Source organism: Arvicola amphibius, chromosome X (genome assembly GCF_903992535.2).
Source record: "Arvicola amphibius chromosome X, mArvAmp1.2, whole genome shotgun sequence".
NCBI classification, from domain to species: Eukaryota; Metazoa; Chordata; class Mammalia; order Rodentia; family Cricetidae; genus Arvicola; species Arvicola amphibius.
Window position 1 is genome coordinate 9,583,545 of NC_052065.1, and position 18,679 is coordinate 9,602,223.

General features: G+C 39.4%; 2 protein-coding genes across 3 annotated transcripts in view; one reads left to right on the top strand and one right to left on the bottom strand.

The window, feature by feature from the left end:
- The window catches only part of Ap1s2 (adaptor related protein complex 1 subunit sigma 2), a 25,232-nt gene extending 19,421 nt beyond the window's left edge, over nucleotides 1-5,811 (top strand). The window contains exon 5 of one of the 2 annotated variants that reach the window (XM_038315997.1): nucleotides 4,558-5,811. In XM_038315997.1, the coding sequence (XP_038171925.1) occupies nucleotides 4,558-4,605 (48 nt within the window). In that variant the 3' untranslated portion in view covers nucleotides 4,606-5,811. Of the gene's footprint in view, nucleotides 1-490; nucleotides 1,977-4,557 lie in introns of those variants that run through there. The other variant, XM_038315998.1, reaches the window with a different exon arrangement.
- Nucleotides 5,045-18,679, bottom strand: part of Zrsr2 (zinc finger CCCH-type, RNA binding motif and serine/arginine rich 2) — a 27,184-nt gene continuing 13,549 nt past the window's right edge. Inside the window, exons 8-11 of the mRNA XM_038315996.1 lie at nucleotides 15,314-15,527; nucleotides 11,657-11,712; nucleotides 10,832-10,941; nucleotides 5,045-8,591 (exon numbers count right to left, since the gene is read on the bottom strand). Of these exons, the coding sequence (XP_038171924.1) occupies nucleotides 8,077-8,591; nucleotides 10,832-10,941; nucleotides 11,657-11,712; nucleotides 15,314-15,527 (895 nt within the window). The 3' untranslated portion in view covers nucleotides 5,045-8,076. The remainder of the gene's footprint in view (nucleotides 8,592-10,831; nucleotides 10,942-11,656; nucleotides 11,713-15,313; nucleotides 15,528-18,679) is intronic.

Here is an 18,679-nt window from a genome sequence, read left to right on the forward strand (position 1 = left end):
CTTAAAAATTAATCTGTAGCCTCAAAGTCACAGTTTTTTAGCTAAGTCAACAATGAAAAGCTTTCCTAGATACTTAGCAATGCCATGTAGTAACTAGTTTTAACTTGCTCTTGGGAGATTTTCCCTGGGATCGCTCCTTATTGTAATAGGACCCTAATGAATGTAACACACTGGTGAAAAGGGAGTATTCTAACTGAACCTGCCACTAACTAGCATTGACTTAGACTGGCAATCTCTTCAGATTAGTAGTAAATACAGTGCTTTAGGATTCTGTAGAATGTAGGTCATTTTGTTTACTGTTACATAGTGTGAACTTGAAAAAAGGTAATTCTGAACTGGGCATTTTTTAAGAACATAAATGTTCAGCCAAAAACCAAAGAGCAAAAGCAAGCTTTAGATAACTTTACTGTGAACTAAACAATCTCAAAATATGATTGTGTCTCCATCAGCTTGTATACTGTGTATAAGAATATATGTATTTCTTTTGTAGCCACGCCATGAATATTTTAATGTCCCTGTGTACTAAATGACTGCTCATCGACTATGCAGAATTTCAGAGGAAATAGAGAACTGATATACTTATGAAAGAAAATGTCCTCAGCTTGGTGACTAATTCTCCTGTAAAAAGATAAAAACCATCTTAGAGCTAGTACCTTTGTGATTGTATTTTTTCTGTGCACATTCCTAATTCCATTTTCATTCTGTATATGATATTGATATGTAGTTTATTTCTGTCTACCACTGTTTCTTCTTGACAAAATATGACTTGTGAATATTTTAATATCCTAAACACATACAAGTTTTCATTAGTAAACCATCTGTGATTAATCAATCTTACAAGAGTATAACAGAAAGGCTGGGCAATCACAAATGTTTACCAAAGAAAATACAGTTAAGAACTCAGGCAAAATTAGCAGCACCACAGTATTTAGTTCATTGTTGAAGAAAACCAAGCTTTATTTCACACTAAGATTATCTTACAGTTTGTATGCGCTAATATGTTTGACTATCACATAAAAGTGTATGTTGAAGCAATAAAAGAAAGAAAAGATCAGTTACAATTATATAAGGCCTAAGGTTAAAACATTGAATTTTCAAGAAATTTTGTAGTGCCAATATATGTTGAAGCACATTGATGCAGTGTCAAACAGTCCCTTTAAGAACTGTCGGAAAGCTGTGTCACAAAGTCTCCTGAAATGTCTGCTGCTCAGTAACAACTCTTTAGAAGCAGTAACACTGAGCCTACTTATATGATGCAAATTCTTATATTCATTTTCCAAATATTTTTATTAGTTAATGGCTTCCTAATTAATATATTAAATAAGCCTTTTAAACACTCAGTGCTTTGTTAACTATGGTTGTATATTTTTGAAATACTAAAAATTTTTAATAACACTTCGCATATTTTATTATAAAAACTATCAGATAACTCACTGTTTAGAGTTTAAAGCCTAAGTAAATTATCATTAAACAATAACTTCAGAGGCATGGTAGTGTATACCTGTCATCCTAGCATTTGGGAGGCTGAGGCAAGAGGAAGATGAGTTACTATGCTACCTAGAGGGTCCTTGTCTCAAAAGACAAAAATTAAATATGCCAAAAAACTACCCAAACCAGTTTCCCACTAAAAAATCTGTAAAAACGTTATAGGAAATGTAGTTATTAGGCAGCTGTATAGATGAACTATCTCCATTACCATCTGAAGCATCACAAAACATTGGTCTTTCATTTCCATTTTTCCCATCCTCCCACCCTACATGTTGTTCATCTGATTTTAATGTTGCATAAATATGCATTGTCTCATGCCTGTTTGTTTTGGATGCTGTGTGCTGAGCTGTAACAAAATGTTGCGCTTTTGGGGGTGGGGTATCTGTATACAGCTGCTTGCTTTAAATTAGCAGATTCTGAATAGCTTTACCTGCATGTCTAAAATAAAGTATTGCATGTACTTTGTCTGATGTGAATGACTTTTTTCTACTCCATCCTTTTTGATAAAATAACATTTTATATTTTCATTTTCCAGGTAATCTTTAAATTGTGATTAAAAATAACATAGAATTCACTATTTTAACCATTTCTGAGCCTACACTAGTGATAAGTATATTCATATTGTACAAACAGATCTCCAGAACTTTTTCATCTTGCAGAACTGAAATTACATAACTCATCAGCCAACCACTTCCCGTCTCTCTCACTGAAGGAAGGCCCTGGAAACAACCGTTCTATTTTAATCTTTCCCTAGATCATTTTCAGCTACAATTTCAGTGGGAACTTGTTTATTAACAGTTTATACAAACATTCAGCCTATCTAGTCTTAAAGGAATAAAATAAAATGTGTAAATTAGGTCTTTTAGAAAGGACATATATTTTAAATAATGCATATTCAGAAAGCAACATTATTCTCTTCAGACAAAAGGCAGTGAGCACCCTGGAGAAATCTGATTACCCAGGGAATAGTTAGGGGCCATTTTTATCTAGATGAGCTGAGAAGATAAAACTGTATAAAATTCAGTGTAGGGATCCTTTCACATATTCAAGATTGCATGAAGTTTTAAAATGACTTAATTTTAAATTCACATGTACTTTGTCTCATGTGAATGACTTGTTTCTTCCCCACCCTTTTTGATAAAATAACATTTTATATTTTCATTTTTCCAAGTAATGTTTCAAGTTGTGGTTTCAAAAGATAACAGAATTCACCATTCTAACCATTTCTGAACCTACATTATGAAATAGTGACTCAGATGTCACTCTCCATGTATTTGTTAAAGCCAAACATTTTTAAGCCTAAGAGATCGGCATCAGTATTCCACTGCAGTCCAAAGCTATCATGAAAACAGAGGAAGCAGAATCCCATACAGAACGCTCATTCATCAACCTCATACCCACTTATGCCCATTTCATCTCTAATGCGCGTGTGTATTCCTAGCAGATCAGTTCCACACCAAACAGAATGGAAAGTACTTCATTTTGTTTGGGGCCTACCTCAGCTTTTCCTAATGATCTGAGGGGAAGAAATGCCTTCTTATAATTTGTTAAATTAGATCCAAAGAAATTTTATATTGGATGGTTCATAGGCCTTTTGTCTCAATAATTAGTAAGCCTGTTATTTTTGTTTTTGTACTCCTTGCCATCAAAAACCAAAAATGGACTTTTTGATGTCATACACTTCCTCACAGTCCTAGTTAGGTGATTACAATTCTTTTCTCCTCCATCTTAGATCTGTAACCTGGTCAGATTGAAGTTCAGTTGGGCAGGAGCAAGTGCACTTCATAGATTATACTACCTTTGGGGAAAATGTCCTTTCACTAAAGCTGATTTTCACCCATTTCTCATTACTAGACAAACATACTAACAGGCATTCTATGAACTTTTTTGGCTATAGTATTTAGTACTAAATGCTAAATCCCTTCATTTAGCTTTCAGTTGCGTAACTATCAGCTAATATACTTAGAAGCACTTTCTTTAACTCAGGCATTGAGCCATAAACTCAATCTCAACACATGAAGGTAAGTACTAGTTTTGTTTTCCAAATATGGAAACCACAGATTTTAAGTCATTTAAGATTACACTATGTAGTGCATTTCCTACCATTCAACCTAACATTCTAAGAACTCTGATGTAATATACTTTTCCTTTTCCTTGTTTTGTGCTGTCTCATGATTAGGATGCAAAAGTAAGTTTATTATTGGATAACAAAATCTTACATTGTTTTCATCTATTAAAGGAACAACGTTGCCTTTTGATTATAAAATTGCTAGTAATAGCTAATCATTGACCTATGTGGTCCCTTTTTATTTTTGTAGTCTACAAAAATTGGCCAGTTTGGAAAATTTTAACATACCTTTTTTAGATTTGGGTGATTTGGCTTTGACATTTAAAAACAATATTCATTCTTACACTAAGATGAAAAAGCTTTTTGTTTCTTTTTTTTTTTTTTTTTTTTTTTTTTTGGTTTTTCGAGACAGGGTTTCCCTGTAGTTTCTAGAGCCTGTCCTGGAGCTAGCTCTTGTAGACCAGGCTGGCCTCGAACTCAGAGATCCGCCTAAGCTTTTTGTTTCATAGTGTTTCTTCTGTATGTCACCTCCACCAGTGCCAGCGGTTGCCCAAGGGAAGGCTAGAAAGGTGGCTGTTTCGAAACCATTTGCAGTAGACAGTTAAGAAAACCTAGACACTTCTCTAGATAATGTGTGACAAGGCAAAACTTATTCAAAGTGCTAGATAACTCACTAGAAATTGTGAAGAGGGGCTTTTTATTTGGGAGAGATTTTGAATTTTAGTATTTTCTGTATATAATTTCATACATTGCTAGTCAGTTTACAATGGGCTTGATTGCTTTTTGTTATTGCAATGGTGCCTAGCTCAGAAATTAGGTATTTAGTAAATTCTGAAAACATTCTTCAATGTTTTAGGCATCAATCTTTGAAAACTACTGGCTGTCACTAGTAGAATTGCCTTCTTCATTCTCTGAAATGAGCATGCCCTTCATGTGAGCTTTTCACTTCTTAAAACTCTCCCTGTATCTGCTTACCAGAGTCTCACATTTTTCCTCCACAGGAAGCTGAAACCCCACGTAGTGTTCTTGAAGAAATTGGACTGACATAATTGTCCTCCCTTGCTGATGACTTCTTGTGGCATTTCACATACTGTAGATGGTCACTGCCTCTCATGTCCATGTTAGCTAATGGTGTAAGATGATGTCTTGTCAGTATTACTGTTTTGCTAAAGCTGCTTCATTCAGGCCTACCCAATTTTTTTTTAAAGGGAACTTTGGTTAATCAAATGATAAATGAAGGGACATAAATACAAATTAGAAAGATGTAGAAAAAGTAACACTTCTGGACATTTTAAAGTTTTAAAGTCAGTCTCATAATTATGTGCATATATAAAAATGATATGTCTATATTCAACAATCTGGCAAAATACATTGACTACTATACATGAAAAAGGAAACTTAAATTCTGTGAAACCTGGTTTGACAAAACCAAAGACTTGAGTAGTATTTCAGTATATGTAAGAGGAAAGGAAATCTATACATCACGCATCAAATTAAAGAAAGTTTATTGAAAATTTAAGCAGCCAAATTTGTACCAAATAACCTTATTTGGATACAACATACATTAAAACAAAGGGAACCGATGCTTTTAGAGGACTAACTTAGAATGATGCTATTTTACAATAAAATTAAGTATTCTGAATAAGTGGGACAAGGAACAAAGACTTTCCTAATCTTGAGCACATAATTTTTAAGGCCAAGGAACGTTCGACCCCTGAGGTGAAGTTTTAGCGGACACAATCATGTAGCTACTAAATTATTTTCAATGCCCCAAACTAAGTAGGATGATAAATTACCAGGTATGTTTCTCTCTTCACGAAGTGTTACATAAAGTCATGATCTAAAGCATGAATGTTCCTTCTGAAGTGCTTGTTAAAGCCATTTTTTTTTTTTGCTTCCCCGTGCTTCCTTCCAATTAGAAGTGCTACAAACTCGACAGCAGTTCCCTTTCCTTTCAAGTCACTGCCTAGTCATTGGAAGTCTTACGGAAATTTAAGATACCTTTCATAGAACAAAGCGGGAGTTGAGTGAAGTAAAATGACATTAGTTGGCCCTATATTTTTTCAAGCTATATAAATGCTCGGCATCACTTTTATACATACTGACACATACCTGAACACATCTCCCTGATTTCTACTTTGCCCTGTATACGCTAGGCTGGAGTAAGCTTTGCTGTGATTGTGAACAACTTTCAAGCCACTTGAACACTGTCTTATCACATCACCGATTAATAGTAATAAATGTTCTACAAACACTGTGGTGGTTCTTTTATCTCTTACAAAAGTTTTGTCAAACTAGGGAGAGCTGTTGAACGAAGGGTTCTGCTTTTTCGATACAGTGCTGACAGTCCCTCTCATCTGACACCCCACTCCCTGCACTAGAATGTGTTAGTGCTTACAGACACACACAAAAATGGCAAAAGAGTCAAGGAATTTCCATGTACATCAAGCTCATTAAAAAAAAAAATCACATGAATTCTATGCTATCAAGAACTTACGACACATTTATTTTCAATTAATAAATGCCACTTTTAAAACCTTGATGCAATTGCCTTCTATACGCTTTCTGATTTAGCAACTCAGATTACTCCAGATAATCAAATAATATCCAAATGATGAATCCTCACCTCCTACATATGAGGAAGTGCTAGCACATGCAACAGACTAATTTGCTGACTGTGCTGCCTAATGTAAGCAACAAGTCAAAACTTCCAGTTATAATAGTAATATGGTTATGGGGGCCTTCTGCTATTACAAATAGAAATTGGTACATTCTAAGCCTGAGGTATTTAAGAACAAGGAAAGGGCTCTCAGCAAAAGAAGTTTAACAGTCATCTGTAGATTGAAAGGGCTTTTGTGAGTACAGCTGTTCACTGAAAAGCCTGTGGGCTTCTGTCAGTAATGTGGAGTTGAGTCGTAAGTAGTTTATCACAGACACACACAGGCACCCAATCATTACAGTAAATGTAAGCTCAAAGTCACTGTCAGGGTAATGGTGCAGTCTGTACTGGCCAGTTTCCATTTGAGGGGAGGAATCACTTGTTCAATTGTCTTCACTTCCCATCATGACTAAGAGTATTTAGCTTTCCGACCAGGGATGCACCTCAGTGGGAGAGCCCTGGCCTACCATGTTGGAAGCCTCAACGTCACACATACAAAACAATCTTCACATAATCTTGGCTGAAGTTTGAACAGTATTTTAAAAATACCAAATTTACTTAAAACTATTCAGCATTAATGAACCTAGTGAATCTAGAAATTCATCATTTTTAGTATGAAGCAGGCATTTAGAATCAAAACAAGTTGCATTTTGTTAAACATTTTTAACATTTTGTGCCTTTTTTTTCTTTCCTAAAATGAGGCTGAGTCTCTAGCCCTCATCACTTGGCCCCCCAATTGCAGGGATTACTGGCATAAGCCACTGCACGCAACCTGTATGCATCTTTAATGGATTCTCAAATGTCAGATTGCTAAATACCACGTGACTGAATCTCAAGGTCCAGAGCGTGACAGTGAAAGCCTGAGAGGAGAGCATCTTGGGATCGCTAGGGATAATATACATGATTCTGCATTCAGTTCTCTTCGCTGAGCGCTCTTCGGTGATTATTATACCAGGACTGTTTTAACAGTGCATGGAGTCAGTAGTGACTCTAATTTTCTGGGAAATGACAAAATGCCTCTATATAAAGAACTTTCACAACACACTATTCCAAAAAGATGCACCACAACAGCCCCAGGTAAAGGACAAACAAATCTAAGAGGGTCATCTTAAAAAATCCAACAATAGGGATATTGTCAAATAAATGTAGATGTATTCTTCTCTATGTGGTAAGTAAAAATAAGAATTATGGGGCTACAGAATCGGGATTGATGAAAGGAGACAATTAAGGGGAAAACATTAAAGCCATCTGTGACCTTTGAGTTAAAATACAGTGTGTTGGGCTGGAGAGATGGTTCAACGATACTCTTCCAGAGGACCTGAGTTCGATTCCCAGCACCCAAATGGCAGCTCACAACCATCTATAACTCCAGTCCAAGGGATCTGACACCATCTTCTGGCCTCTGTGGGCACTAGGCACACAAGTAGTGCACACGAATACATGTAAGCAAAATGCCCATTTGCATAAACCAAAAGTAAAGGGTATGGATACTTAAGAATAACAAGGTGGGCTAGCAAGATGGCTCAAAGGGTAAAGATATTTGGTAAGAAAGCATCATGACCTCAGTTCAATTCCTGGTTCTCACTGTGTAACTGACCCCTGAAAATTGTCCTCTGACCTCCATACTTGTGATACATTTACACAGAGAAAGAGAAAGAAAAATACAGAAAACGAAAAAAATACTAAAGCATTACTCCAGTGTTAACTGATGCTCTCAAAGTTAGGATTACAAGTAATTTCATGTTATTATAAATACAATTTATCAAAAAGTATGATTTACATGATAGTATTTAGCTAGCCTTGTCAAACTACACAGGTGAGTAGCTGCCATAAAAAGATTGATATTTAAAAGCAACCAAGTTTATTTAGATTTAGGACTCTGGGTGGTTTTGTCTCTACTACCTGACTTCTTCCTGCCATGACTCCTGGACCTTGATGAGCTTCGGCTCCGACTTCGGCTCCTGCTCCGGCTCCTGCTCCGGCTCCTGCGGCTCCTGCGGCTCTGGCTCCAGGGGCCTGGACTGTGATCCCTCCTTCTTCCTCTGCTCAGTGGATGGCGCCTCTCACGACTTTTTGTCACATATCTGTGAGACTTCTTTCCCCTGTGAGTACTACTGCTCTTCCTGTCAGATTCGCCGTTTCTCTTGTAGGAGAGGTCTGGACTCAGGCTCCTTCGTCTTCTTGACCTGCTGTAGTAATCATCATAGTGGCTGGTCCTTTCCCTCCTCTCGAAATTCTTACCGAAGGAGGAGCTAGTCCACTCTGAAGACAGGTAGAGGTCTCTATTAGCTTCCCTAAATTCATTGTTGGGGTTTCTGAACACGTGAAGAAAGTTGCAGTGTTTTCCTCTCGGACACTGCTGGACTTCAAATAAGCCTGAGAGGCAAGTGAAGAGATAGTGATTACCACCATGCACTACTGTGAGTCATTCTTCAGAACCCACAAGATGAGCTTCTAAGTCTGGGTATGTCTGCACTGTTTCTTAGAGTGTACCATGTAGATAAACTGATGCCCTCATTTGTTGCCTATGATTGCAAGAACACTCAAATGCTAAAAGGTACCCTAAACAGGTCACCGACTAGTTTTAATTAACCAGAACATCTGTGCCTTGTGGTGTCAACATCCACCGATTCAAGAACTGGACTTTGGAATCCATATATTACCAGTTTTCTGCAAGCATATGTTGGTCAGGGAAAAGTCCAACATAGGTGGGGAATCCTGCAATGTTCTTTACATAAGAACATAATACCCAGGTATGGCGGCATACTAATGTCCACAGCCAGCAATACATGAGGTCCTGTCTCCAAACACACAGATACAAAGAAAGAGAGAGAACAAAAAAGAAAGAAGGCCTTTGTGGCTGAAGGTAAATAAAATAAAACGTGCTAGCATTTGCAAATGAACTCTGGGATCAGGTACTGGCATATATAGAACCATCAAGAATTTCTAGAGCTGACTAATAAAAGATGTAACGTGACTAAAACTCGGCACCCATCTAGGGATCTCTCCAAAGAAGATATTTCTGAAGTTTATTATTATTAATAATAATTAATAAATAATAATAATTGTTGTAATAAATAAGACTCCTAGTTTGGAGGTTTCAAAGTTATATTCAAGAATATCACTGGACTCACACTGCACCTTGAGGAACTAACAAAACTAAATGCCTAAAAAAATACACTGCCATCTTGTTCATCTGCCCAACCCTTAAACTTAGGGTAATGGGGGTTCTTGTTTTTAAATCCCATAAACACACACACACACACACACACACACACACATTTTCCCAAGACAGGGTTTCTCGGTGTAGCCCTGGCTGTCCTGGAACTCACTCTGCAGACCAGGCTGGCCTCAAACACAGAGATCTACCTGCCTCTGCATCCTGAGTGCTGGGATTAAAGATATGCACCACCACCATCCAGCTTTTTTATTTATTTTTAAAATTTTAAGGTTTATTTTATTTATATGAGTGTTTTGCCTGCACTTATATATGTGTACCATATACATGCCTGCTACCCATGGAGGTCAGAAGTTATCAGAATCCCTAGAACAGGAGTTACAGCCAGTGATGAGCCAACATGTAGGTGCTGAGAACTGAACCTGGATCCTGTATAAGAACAAGTGATCTTAACCACGGAGCCATCTCTGTAACTCCTGCTTTTTGATAGCTGTTACATTAATTAACCAATTAATTATTTATTTTAAGAAAAGGTCTCACTATATGAAGCCCATGCTGGCCTTGAACTCACAATCCTGTCTTGGCTGACCCCAATTTTGGAATCGAAAACGACATCATCCATGCCCATCGTAATTTGTTTTTAAATGACAGCATTTATTAAGAAAGTGCTGCCTAAGAATTAGACTTGCCTGATACAAAGCACCTGAGAAGGAGGAGCGGCGACGCACAAGGAGCAGGCAGAAGCACACCCCTGAGTTAAGAGAGCCCTGTGTCTCTTCGCCTGGGGAACTTCCACACTTCTTTGGCTAAGCATACTTTTAGAAGGCGGAACGTGGTGAAACCTTCAAAGCGGCTGGTAACTCTCAGCAGTGCTGAATCATTTCCTCGTTTGGCTGCTGAGCTCAGATGAGTCAGTGGAACTGAGAGCACCCAATGTACAACTTAACTGATCCACACCTACTAACGGTCTCAAATGCACAAGAGCATGACTTCAAGTAACGTGGGAAGTGTTAGCCACGGGGGATGTTTGTGGTGTTGATGGTGGAAGATTCCTTAGGAATCAAGACTGAAACAGCCAGCTCAAGTGAGGAGAACCAATGAATAGAAAACGCCTTGGAAACTGCAATGCGGATAATGAGGGGATCTTTAGTTTAGACACTGCATTGTCACACACAGAACCCACGACTGAGGGTCTGAAGACTGAGATTCAAGCCGCAATTCTGTCACCAATATATTGTGACCTCAGTCATTCCAACCATATAGTGACCCACAGGCCGGTACAGATCTAAACTATAGTGTCCTTTACATAACCACTCTGCTCATCTGTAGTATGAGACAAAAACTGTACTTCATCCCTTTAAAATACTGTTTTCTTCCTATGAAGAGTCCTTTGTATAGTGCAGCAGTGGGGGAGGGGTGTCACTACATTGGCTTTTACCACAAATTGCCATTTTCCACCGGGTCACTGGGCAGAATTCGCACTGAAGCTGTCGTCCTGCATACCATCGTCCATTAAAAAGAGAAAAAGCTGCTTGACAGTCTTCTTCCCTTGGAAGCAAAAATCAAAGGTTGTGCTTTTAACTCTCATAGGTAGAGCAAACCTGTTCTGAATTAACCCTCTTGTCCACTTACTGTAGGACCAAGTTCAGGTCTTGTACTGCCTAGGAAGTCTTCCGAGTACTCAGGTTCCCACAGCCTAGTTTATTCAGGGACCTTTGTCATTAACCCCCTGAAAGGTTTGCTCTTAAGGAAAGTGGCTGGTATCAGAGTTTCTTAATCTGCAAGATTAGACCATTAAATCTGCAGAACCCATGCTTCTCAGCTAGGACTGCTATTCTTCTTCTTACAATGGTTAATTAAAACCATCAGCCATGGTACCACTTAGAGAAATGACAATACATCCAGGAATGATACAGGAACTACATTGCTAGCTGGTCAAATGCAGGCTATTTGGAGTTTGAACCCCTTGTACCTTAGGTATTTTCTACGCTACTCTAATTAGCCCTTTTTCAGTTTGTATTTTAGTTGTGAGAATTATAAAATATATATAAAACCATATTTATAAAAGAATCTAAACTACATAAGTATACAAAAAATGAAAAAGTATTATTTTCAAAACTTGGCTATTTCACCATGATCTCTTCATATTGACATTTTGAAAAGTACCATGCATAGGGAAGCTATATATCCAGCAACATCAAAAAAACCATAATACCATAACTAAGATGAAACATGAAGATGCATGTATGTTTACAATACTTACGACTGGTACTGAACATACACATTGCCCCGCAGATGAGGTTCCAAGTTGCAGCTGACCTAAGGAACAAAGAATGATGTTAACAAAAGGGAAAAAAAAAGTTTCCAAAAGAAGCCAACTATCAAATGCATCTGTCCAAGCTTAGCCCCTTGAAGAGTCCAGGGTAGACTAGCATAAGGCACATCTAAGCACCTAACAACATTGCAGACCTTAACTGGCTGATCTCCATTGAGCCTTGTCTGTCATTTGTAAACCCTAAAAGTATGAAATGCTTCATAGATGTATAAAAACAGAGTACAGGAAACATGGTTCAGCAGTTAAAAGCATTTGTTATGTGGGGGCATGGGATGTTTCTGTCTGGAATATATATGTATATTATATGTGTAGATTTCTAAGACAAATGTACACATTGAGGCATAAATTATATATGTGCCAGATAAGAAAACTACATCATATACATAAACATATAAATATATACTAACCAAAATGGTATATATAATAATTATACATACTGATTCAGGTGAGTCCAATATATAGCCTCCTGTGAGCCACATGTTGACAGTTATGAACGTGGTAAAACACAAAAATCACAGTTCAATAAATCCTTTTGTTTTTGTTTTGTAACTCGATTGCAGTTCTCAGGCATGAACTCTGTAGATGACATTATGTCACAATGTCAAAGGTCTAGACACACTTGCTGGTATTGGTTTGTACCTTTGAAATTTTTTAACTTTGTTTTTGAGACAGGGTCTCTACATAATCCTGGCTGTCCTGAAACTTCCTATGGAGACCAGGCTGGTCTCAAATTGACAGAAATCTACCTGCCTCTGCCTCTCAAATGCTGGGATTAAAGGAGAGTTCCACCATGCCTAGCTCTAAATTTTTTATAGAGATGGTATTTCTATTCTTTTTCAAAGTGTCAATACAAGCTTAATGATTCAACTACTATATACTAGCTATGTAAACATAACATTTCTGTATCTACTCATGACTATGCAAAGTGCTTCCAATCTCCCGCTCACAAAGCTGTCTCTGTAGGTATAAAAACCTCTCCAGTCTTCATAAACAAAAACATGCTCATTTATAGGTCCCTAATTCGTTAGGCAGTGCACAAGCTGCTCTGAGGGGCAGCTGTACTAAGTCTTCTGCCCAATTGCGAAATTAATACAATTTATACCATGTAGGTGTGAAGAATATCTCATTTTCATGTGTTGCCCCTACTATAAGTACGGTTAAACAATTGATCCTTGCCTTCAATTGTATAAAATGACATATAAAAAGGTCCTTAAATCTTCCTACCATGCCGGGTGGTAGTGCATGCCTTTAATCCCAGCACTTGGGATGCAAACGCAGGTGAATCTCTGAGTTTGAGGCCAGTCTGGCCTACAGAGCTAGTTCCAGGACAGCCAAGGCTACACAAAGAAACCCTGTTTTGAAAAACAGAAAAACAGAACAAAAATTCCTACTAGTGTTTAGCTTTTATCTTCATAATGAAGCTACAATGCTTTGTTCCAGGGTGTTGTCATTAGAACATCCAAAGGGAGACAAGACTCCTCCTCGATTTGTAATACCATCTTCAGAAAGAAGAATAAAGGGTCTTAGGAGTCTATGTCCACCATGTCTAGGGATCTTAAAATTCACTTCATCTAGTCAGGCTTGGTGGAACATGCCTAAAATCCCAGTAATAGCCTAAAATCCCAGTAATAGCGAAGTGGAGGCAGGAGAACTACTACAAGTTCAAGACCAGCCTGAGCTGCAAAAATAAAAAGTGGTACAGCACTGTTGCCCAGCATGTACAAGGTCCTAGGTTCAATCCTCAGAGCCACGTAATGACAATATTAATAATTTAGTCCCATGGTTTCCAAAGAGCCATTGATTTTTTCCATAATGAATTTGATGTTCTGATCATTTCTGGTACCACAAATTTCCTAAACAAGTTTCTTTTCATTTGTAACAGTCAATGGAATTAGTATGACCCCTATCATCCTGTTTGCTTTCGAGAAAAAAAAAAGTTGTGGTGAGCGGATGCAGCCTGTTACACGTAATAACGCAACTTCCACTAACCTCCCTGAAACCTACTACCCCTGCCCCACTGTGCTGGGGACAGAACCCAGAGCCTTATACATGCTAGGTAAGCACTCTATGACTGAGCTACCAATCTGAAGTTCTGAATACAATTTCACCATTACCACCTCACAGAAGCAGTAAGATCCAGAGGGCCATATGAGAAACCACCGCTGTTAGCCAATCTCACTGCTGAGAGGCACACAGAGATAAAAAGACATCTGAAGAGCAAACAAACGTGTTTCCATGTGAAACGCGGCAGGTATGACCACACACTTCCACTTCAGTGGGTATCGTTTGCTCTTAGTAGTGAGAAGACAGAAAAGCACATGCCACAGAAATAAAAGTTTAGAGAAAAATTTTAACTTGTTTTACACTTTTATTTGTATGCGCATGCTGTGCTCATGTGTGAATGTGCAGGGCAGAAGAGAGTTTGCAAGAGGCAGTTCTCTCCTTCCGCCATGTGGGTTTTGGAGACTGAATTCGGGTTGTCAGGCCTGGTGGCAAGTGCCTTTACTCACTGAGTCATCTTGCCAGCTCCAGAGGAAAACACATTTCTTTTAATTAATTTAAATTTAATTTAAAAAAAAAGCCCACTCTCCTCTCCCGTTTAATACCCCTATTCTAGTTGCCCTTTTTCTCTTTATAACACTATGTTTTATTTTCCCCTATTTGGAACACAAATTTTAAAGAATGTATTTTAAATCTGTAAAGTAAATTCTAATCTCAGATTTCTTATGTCTATGGCGCTTCATTATTCCAACTCTATACCTCATTTCTGCTGTTGTTTTGCTTTGTTTTTTGTTTATTTTTTTTTCAAGACAGGGTTTCTCTGTAGCTTTGAAGCCTGTCCTGGAACTAGCTGTTGTAGTCCAGGCTGGCCTCGAACTCACAGAGATCCGCCTGCCTCTGCCTCCTGGGTGCTGGGATTAAAGGCGTGCGCCACCACCGCCCGGCTTATACCTCATTTCTGACAGCAAGAAAAAAATCCTACAGCTTTATTCCTACTTTTCTCCAAAACAAGGGACAGTTCCTTTGTCCTCATATAACACAGTCAATAAGGTTCAGATATGATCAAATCAAGATAAACAGGAGGCCTACGTATTGGGGGTTCCCTCAGAGTGTCCCAGGAAGTGCAGCAGCCAGACCTCCGCTTACTGAGTGAAACTGAATAACATTGTGCTAGGCGAGGCACTGGAAGGAGAGGAAGGGAAGCCACGCCCATTGCAGACAGCAGCTAAGTGAAGGCTTGCACGGCTAGGTAAGCAGGCCTGACAATCAAGTCAAACTGCCCAACAGAGCTGCATCACAAAGGCAGTGAAGAAGGGTCCTTCCCGACCCAGACTCTAGCATTCCAACAACATGCTAACACAGGTGAATGGTTTCCTGCGCTATCTACACAGCATTGGCCAGAGTGGGGGTGAACGGGAAGAGACTCAAGTGGCATTTACAAACTGCTGGCACGCTCAGCCCCAGGCCAGGCATTTATTGGCACATGACTCCCCCCAGGCTAACAGCCTGAGCCCTAGCTCTGCCCCTGTATTGTACGATATTTTATGGGAAGGTGTGCCTGGCCCCTTCCCAACCTGTGCACACCTTAAACTGAATCACTTTTCCCACGTTCTTGAACTCCGGCAGGACATCGTGATAGAAGTCTAGGAACTGCTGGTAGGTCTCTTCTTCACTGTATTCCAGGCTTGAATCAGGGTCATAGTCATCCCTCCTGCACTGCTCCATTCCAAACGTTGTAAACATGCTCTTAATAAGCAAGGTGGGACTTGATGTGGGGAAGTTGTGTTTACGTGAACACCTGCGGAAGAAGCAAGCAAATTCATTTGTCCAATAACTAAAAGTCACATTAAAAACTTACCATAAACTCCGAGATCAAGGATCAAGTAACATGGTTGTTTAGACTTAACTGTAAGATAATGAACACTGCTTGGATATCCAGTTACAGGACACAAGAAAACTGTCCTAAAACTGTTTCTCACTGAAATAAAAGACCGAGAATGGTTTCTAAGGTCATATGCCATTCAGGAGCCTTTGACTATATTCAGAAAGATTTCTCCATGTTGAACCATAGGAAAAGGAGGTCCAACACTGTAACAGACTGCAGTGATGGGAATCAGAAGCTTCATGGGAGACTCAAGGTGAGAATTAGCAGTATGATTTTACTTGTACACAATTTTCAACTGATGTACATACTTAGGGAATACAGTGACCTGGACCAGTGAGACGGCTCGGTAGGTAAAAATACTTGCTGCATAAAGCCTGGTGGTCCAGATCTGATCCCTGAATCTACTTATCCTCCCTCCTCCGTCTCTGCCTCACACACACACAAAATAGTAATACTAATTAAAACATTGTTTAAGCTGGGCATGGTAGTAGGTAGTTTTAATCCCAACACTCAGGAAGCAGAGGTAGGCAAATCTCTGTGAGTTCTACGACAACTTGTTCTGCATAGTAAGTGCCATGCCAGCCAGTGTTCCAAGGTGAGACAGGCCCTCAAAATTAGACAAACAGACAGACAGACAGACAGACAGATAGATAGGGCTGTCTAGTCTGAGGTTATCCTCTGAGAATGTCTGTGCAGGACTGCCTTGCTATTTTAACTGATGTGGGGAGACCTGCCTTAACCATGGGTGGGACTATTCCCCGGGCAGGGGATCCTGAACTATTTAAAATGGGGAGGTCAAACTGAGCATACACATGCAAGCATGAAATCGCTGCTCTCTGCTCTTGACTCTGGCAGTAATGTGACTGGCAGCTTCAAGTTCCTCCCACCTTGGTTTCTGCACAATCATGGACCGTAGCCTGGAATTGTGCACCACATAAACCCTCTCTCCCTTAAACTGCTGGATATTTTACCACTGCAATAAGAGTCAAAACACAAAGGCAAAAAAAGCACACCTCCCCAAATCATGTGACCGAGAAGAGCCTGATCCTAGAGAGCTGGGTTAATCTGGCATGTGGTCATTATAAAGTACAATAAATATAACTTAATTTTTTATTCACAGAAGGTACCCAATAACTGTGAAGAACAAGTTCTTTTCATAGTTTAAAATGGACCAAAGTAAAGCTGACTAGGCTATTCCAGAGAAAATTTTTTAAAAATCATATATATGAGTTCATTTTCTTATTTACTCCTTTCTACTGAAGTGCACTGGTAGGAGGAGCTAAACAGTGCAAAGTCCTAAATAAATTTTTCCTGGTTAGGGTTCTAATTAAAAATCAGTAAGACAGGGCGGTGGCGGCACACATCTTAATCCCAGCACTTGGGAGACAGCCTGGTCTATAGAGTTTCATCAAGGACAGCCAAGACTACACAGAAAACCATGTCTCAAAAAACAACAACAAAATCAGTAAGACAAACTTAGGGAGAGAAAAACTTAGGAAGTTATAGAGTAGGGACTACTGCAAGGGACAGAGCGATACAACGGCCCTCGTCTGAACAATAGCCATCCTGATCTACAGAGAGGTCTAGGCCACCCCGGACTAGAGTAAGACCCTGCTGCAAAACAACAAAGATATAATTAAGGTGTCTCTGCAGCCTAGCACCCAAGTAGTGCTGTTCTCAACCTTAGTCAGAGAGACTTCCTTTTGTGGTGGACAGTGGTTAATAACTGGCCAAACTGTTGAGCAAAAGTGCCTGCTGAATGCTCAACTCCAAACTGCTACAAGGCCCATGGAGGAATGGAAAGGGGGATGGGGAAAATTTAAGAGCTGGTAGATGAGACTGAATGTTGTGAACTCAAAGCAGCTCTGGTTACCTTTGTAAGATGTCACAGTCTGAATGAGAATGGACCCCACAGGCTCGTGTATTTATATATAGGTCCCTAGTTGGTAGACTGTTTAGAGGAGGAGTAGGAGGTGTGTCACTTGGGATAGGCTCTGAGGTTTCAAAAGCCCACACCAGGCCCAGTCCGTCTGTCTGCTTCCCACCCCGCCACTCTACCCCTTATGGCCTCTGAATCAGGATATAAAGCGCTCAGCTACTGCTCCAGCACCATGTCTGTCTGCTTCCCACCATGGTGATAGTGAACTAAACCCTCTGAAATTATAAGCCAGCCCCCAATTAAATATTTTCTAAGAGTTGCCTTGGCTAGGCCATGGTCTCTTCACAGCAACAGAACATGAAGACTTCAGACCTGCATAAATTCAAGCACATCAACATTCTAGCATTGCTAAGGGGTGAGTATCTAAGGCCTTGTCTTTAGCCGTCAACAGCTGCTGGGGATAAGGGACTTCTGGGATGCAGCTACTGGAAGATGCCAATGATCCAATAAATAACCATGCACATACAAGCAAAACTAATTAAACTCAGTGGATTACTTAAAAAAGAAAAGACATTAAAACAGAAAGAGGATATATTGGGGAAAATGGATCCAGGGAGTGGAAGGGGAATAGGAGGGTAATGGAGGTGAATATGACCAAAATATAGTTTAGACATGTATGAAATTGTCAAAGAATCAAACAACAACAACAAACTATAACCAAAAAGTTGAACACACAAAAGCAAGCCTCCAAAGTGTTTCTCTGTCCAGCACGATGTTTATAGGCCTGGAATCCTAGCTACTCAGGAGGCAGAGACAGGAACATGCCAAGTTCGAATTCAGCCTGGATTAGGGACTAAGACCTCCTTTTGTTTCAAAAGGAAGGAAATAGAGGCATTTCTTTGGCATCTGCCAATCCTTAATAGAGATGATCCAGCTACGCTATTTGGAGCAAATGATCCAGCCTCTCCACCAAAGGGAAACACTACTGTCTATTTGTATGAAAGGACGGCGCTGACTTTCATAACCACTAACTATGCAGTTCTATGCACCGCAGCACTTGACAACGCAAATAGCTATGCTGTTCTCACACACTGACAGTGTGATGGTAAAATCTCATATGCCTTACGACAAAGGTAAGAAGCGGTCACAAACTAATCTGACTATAGCCTGTATTTTTTTGAACGAC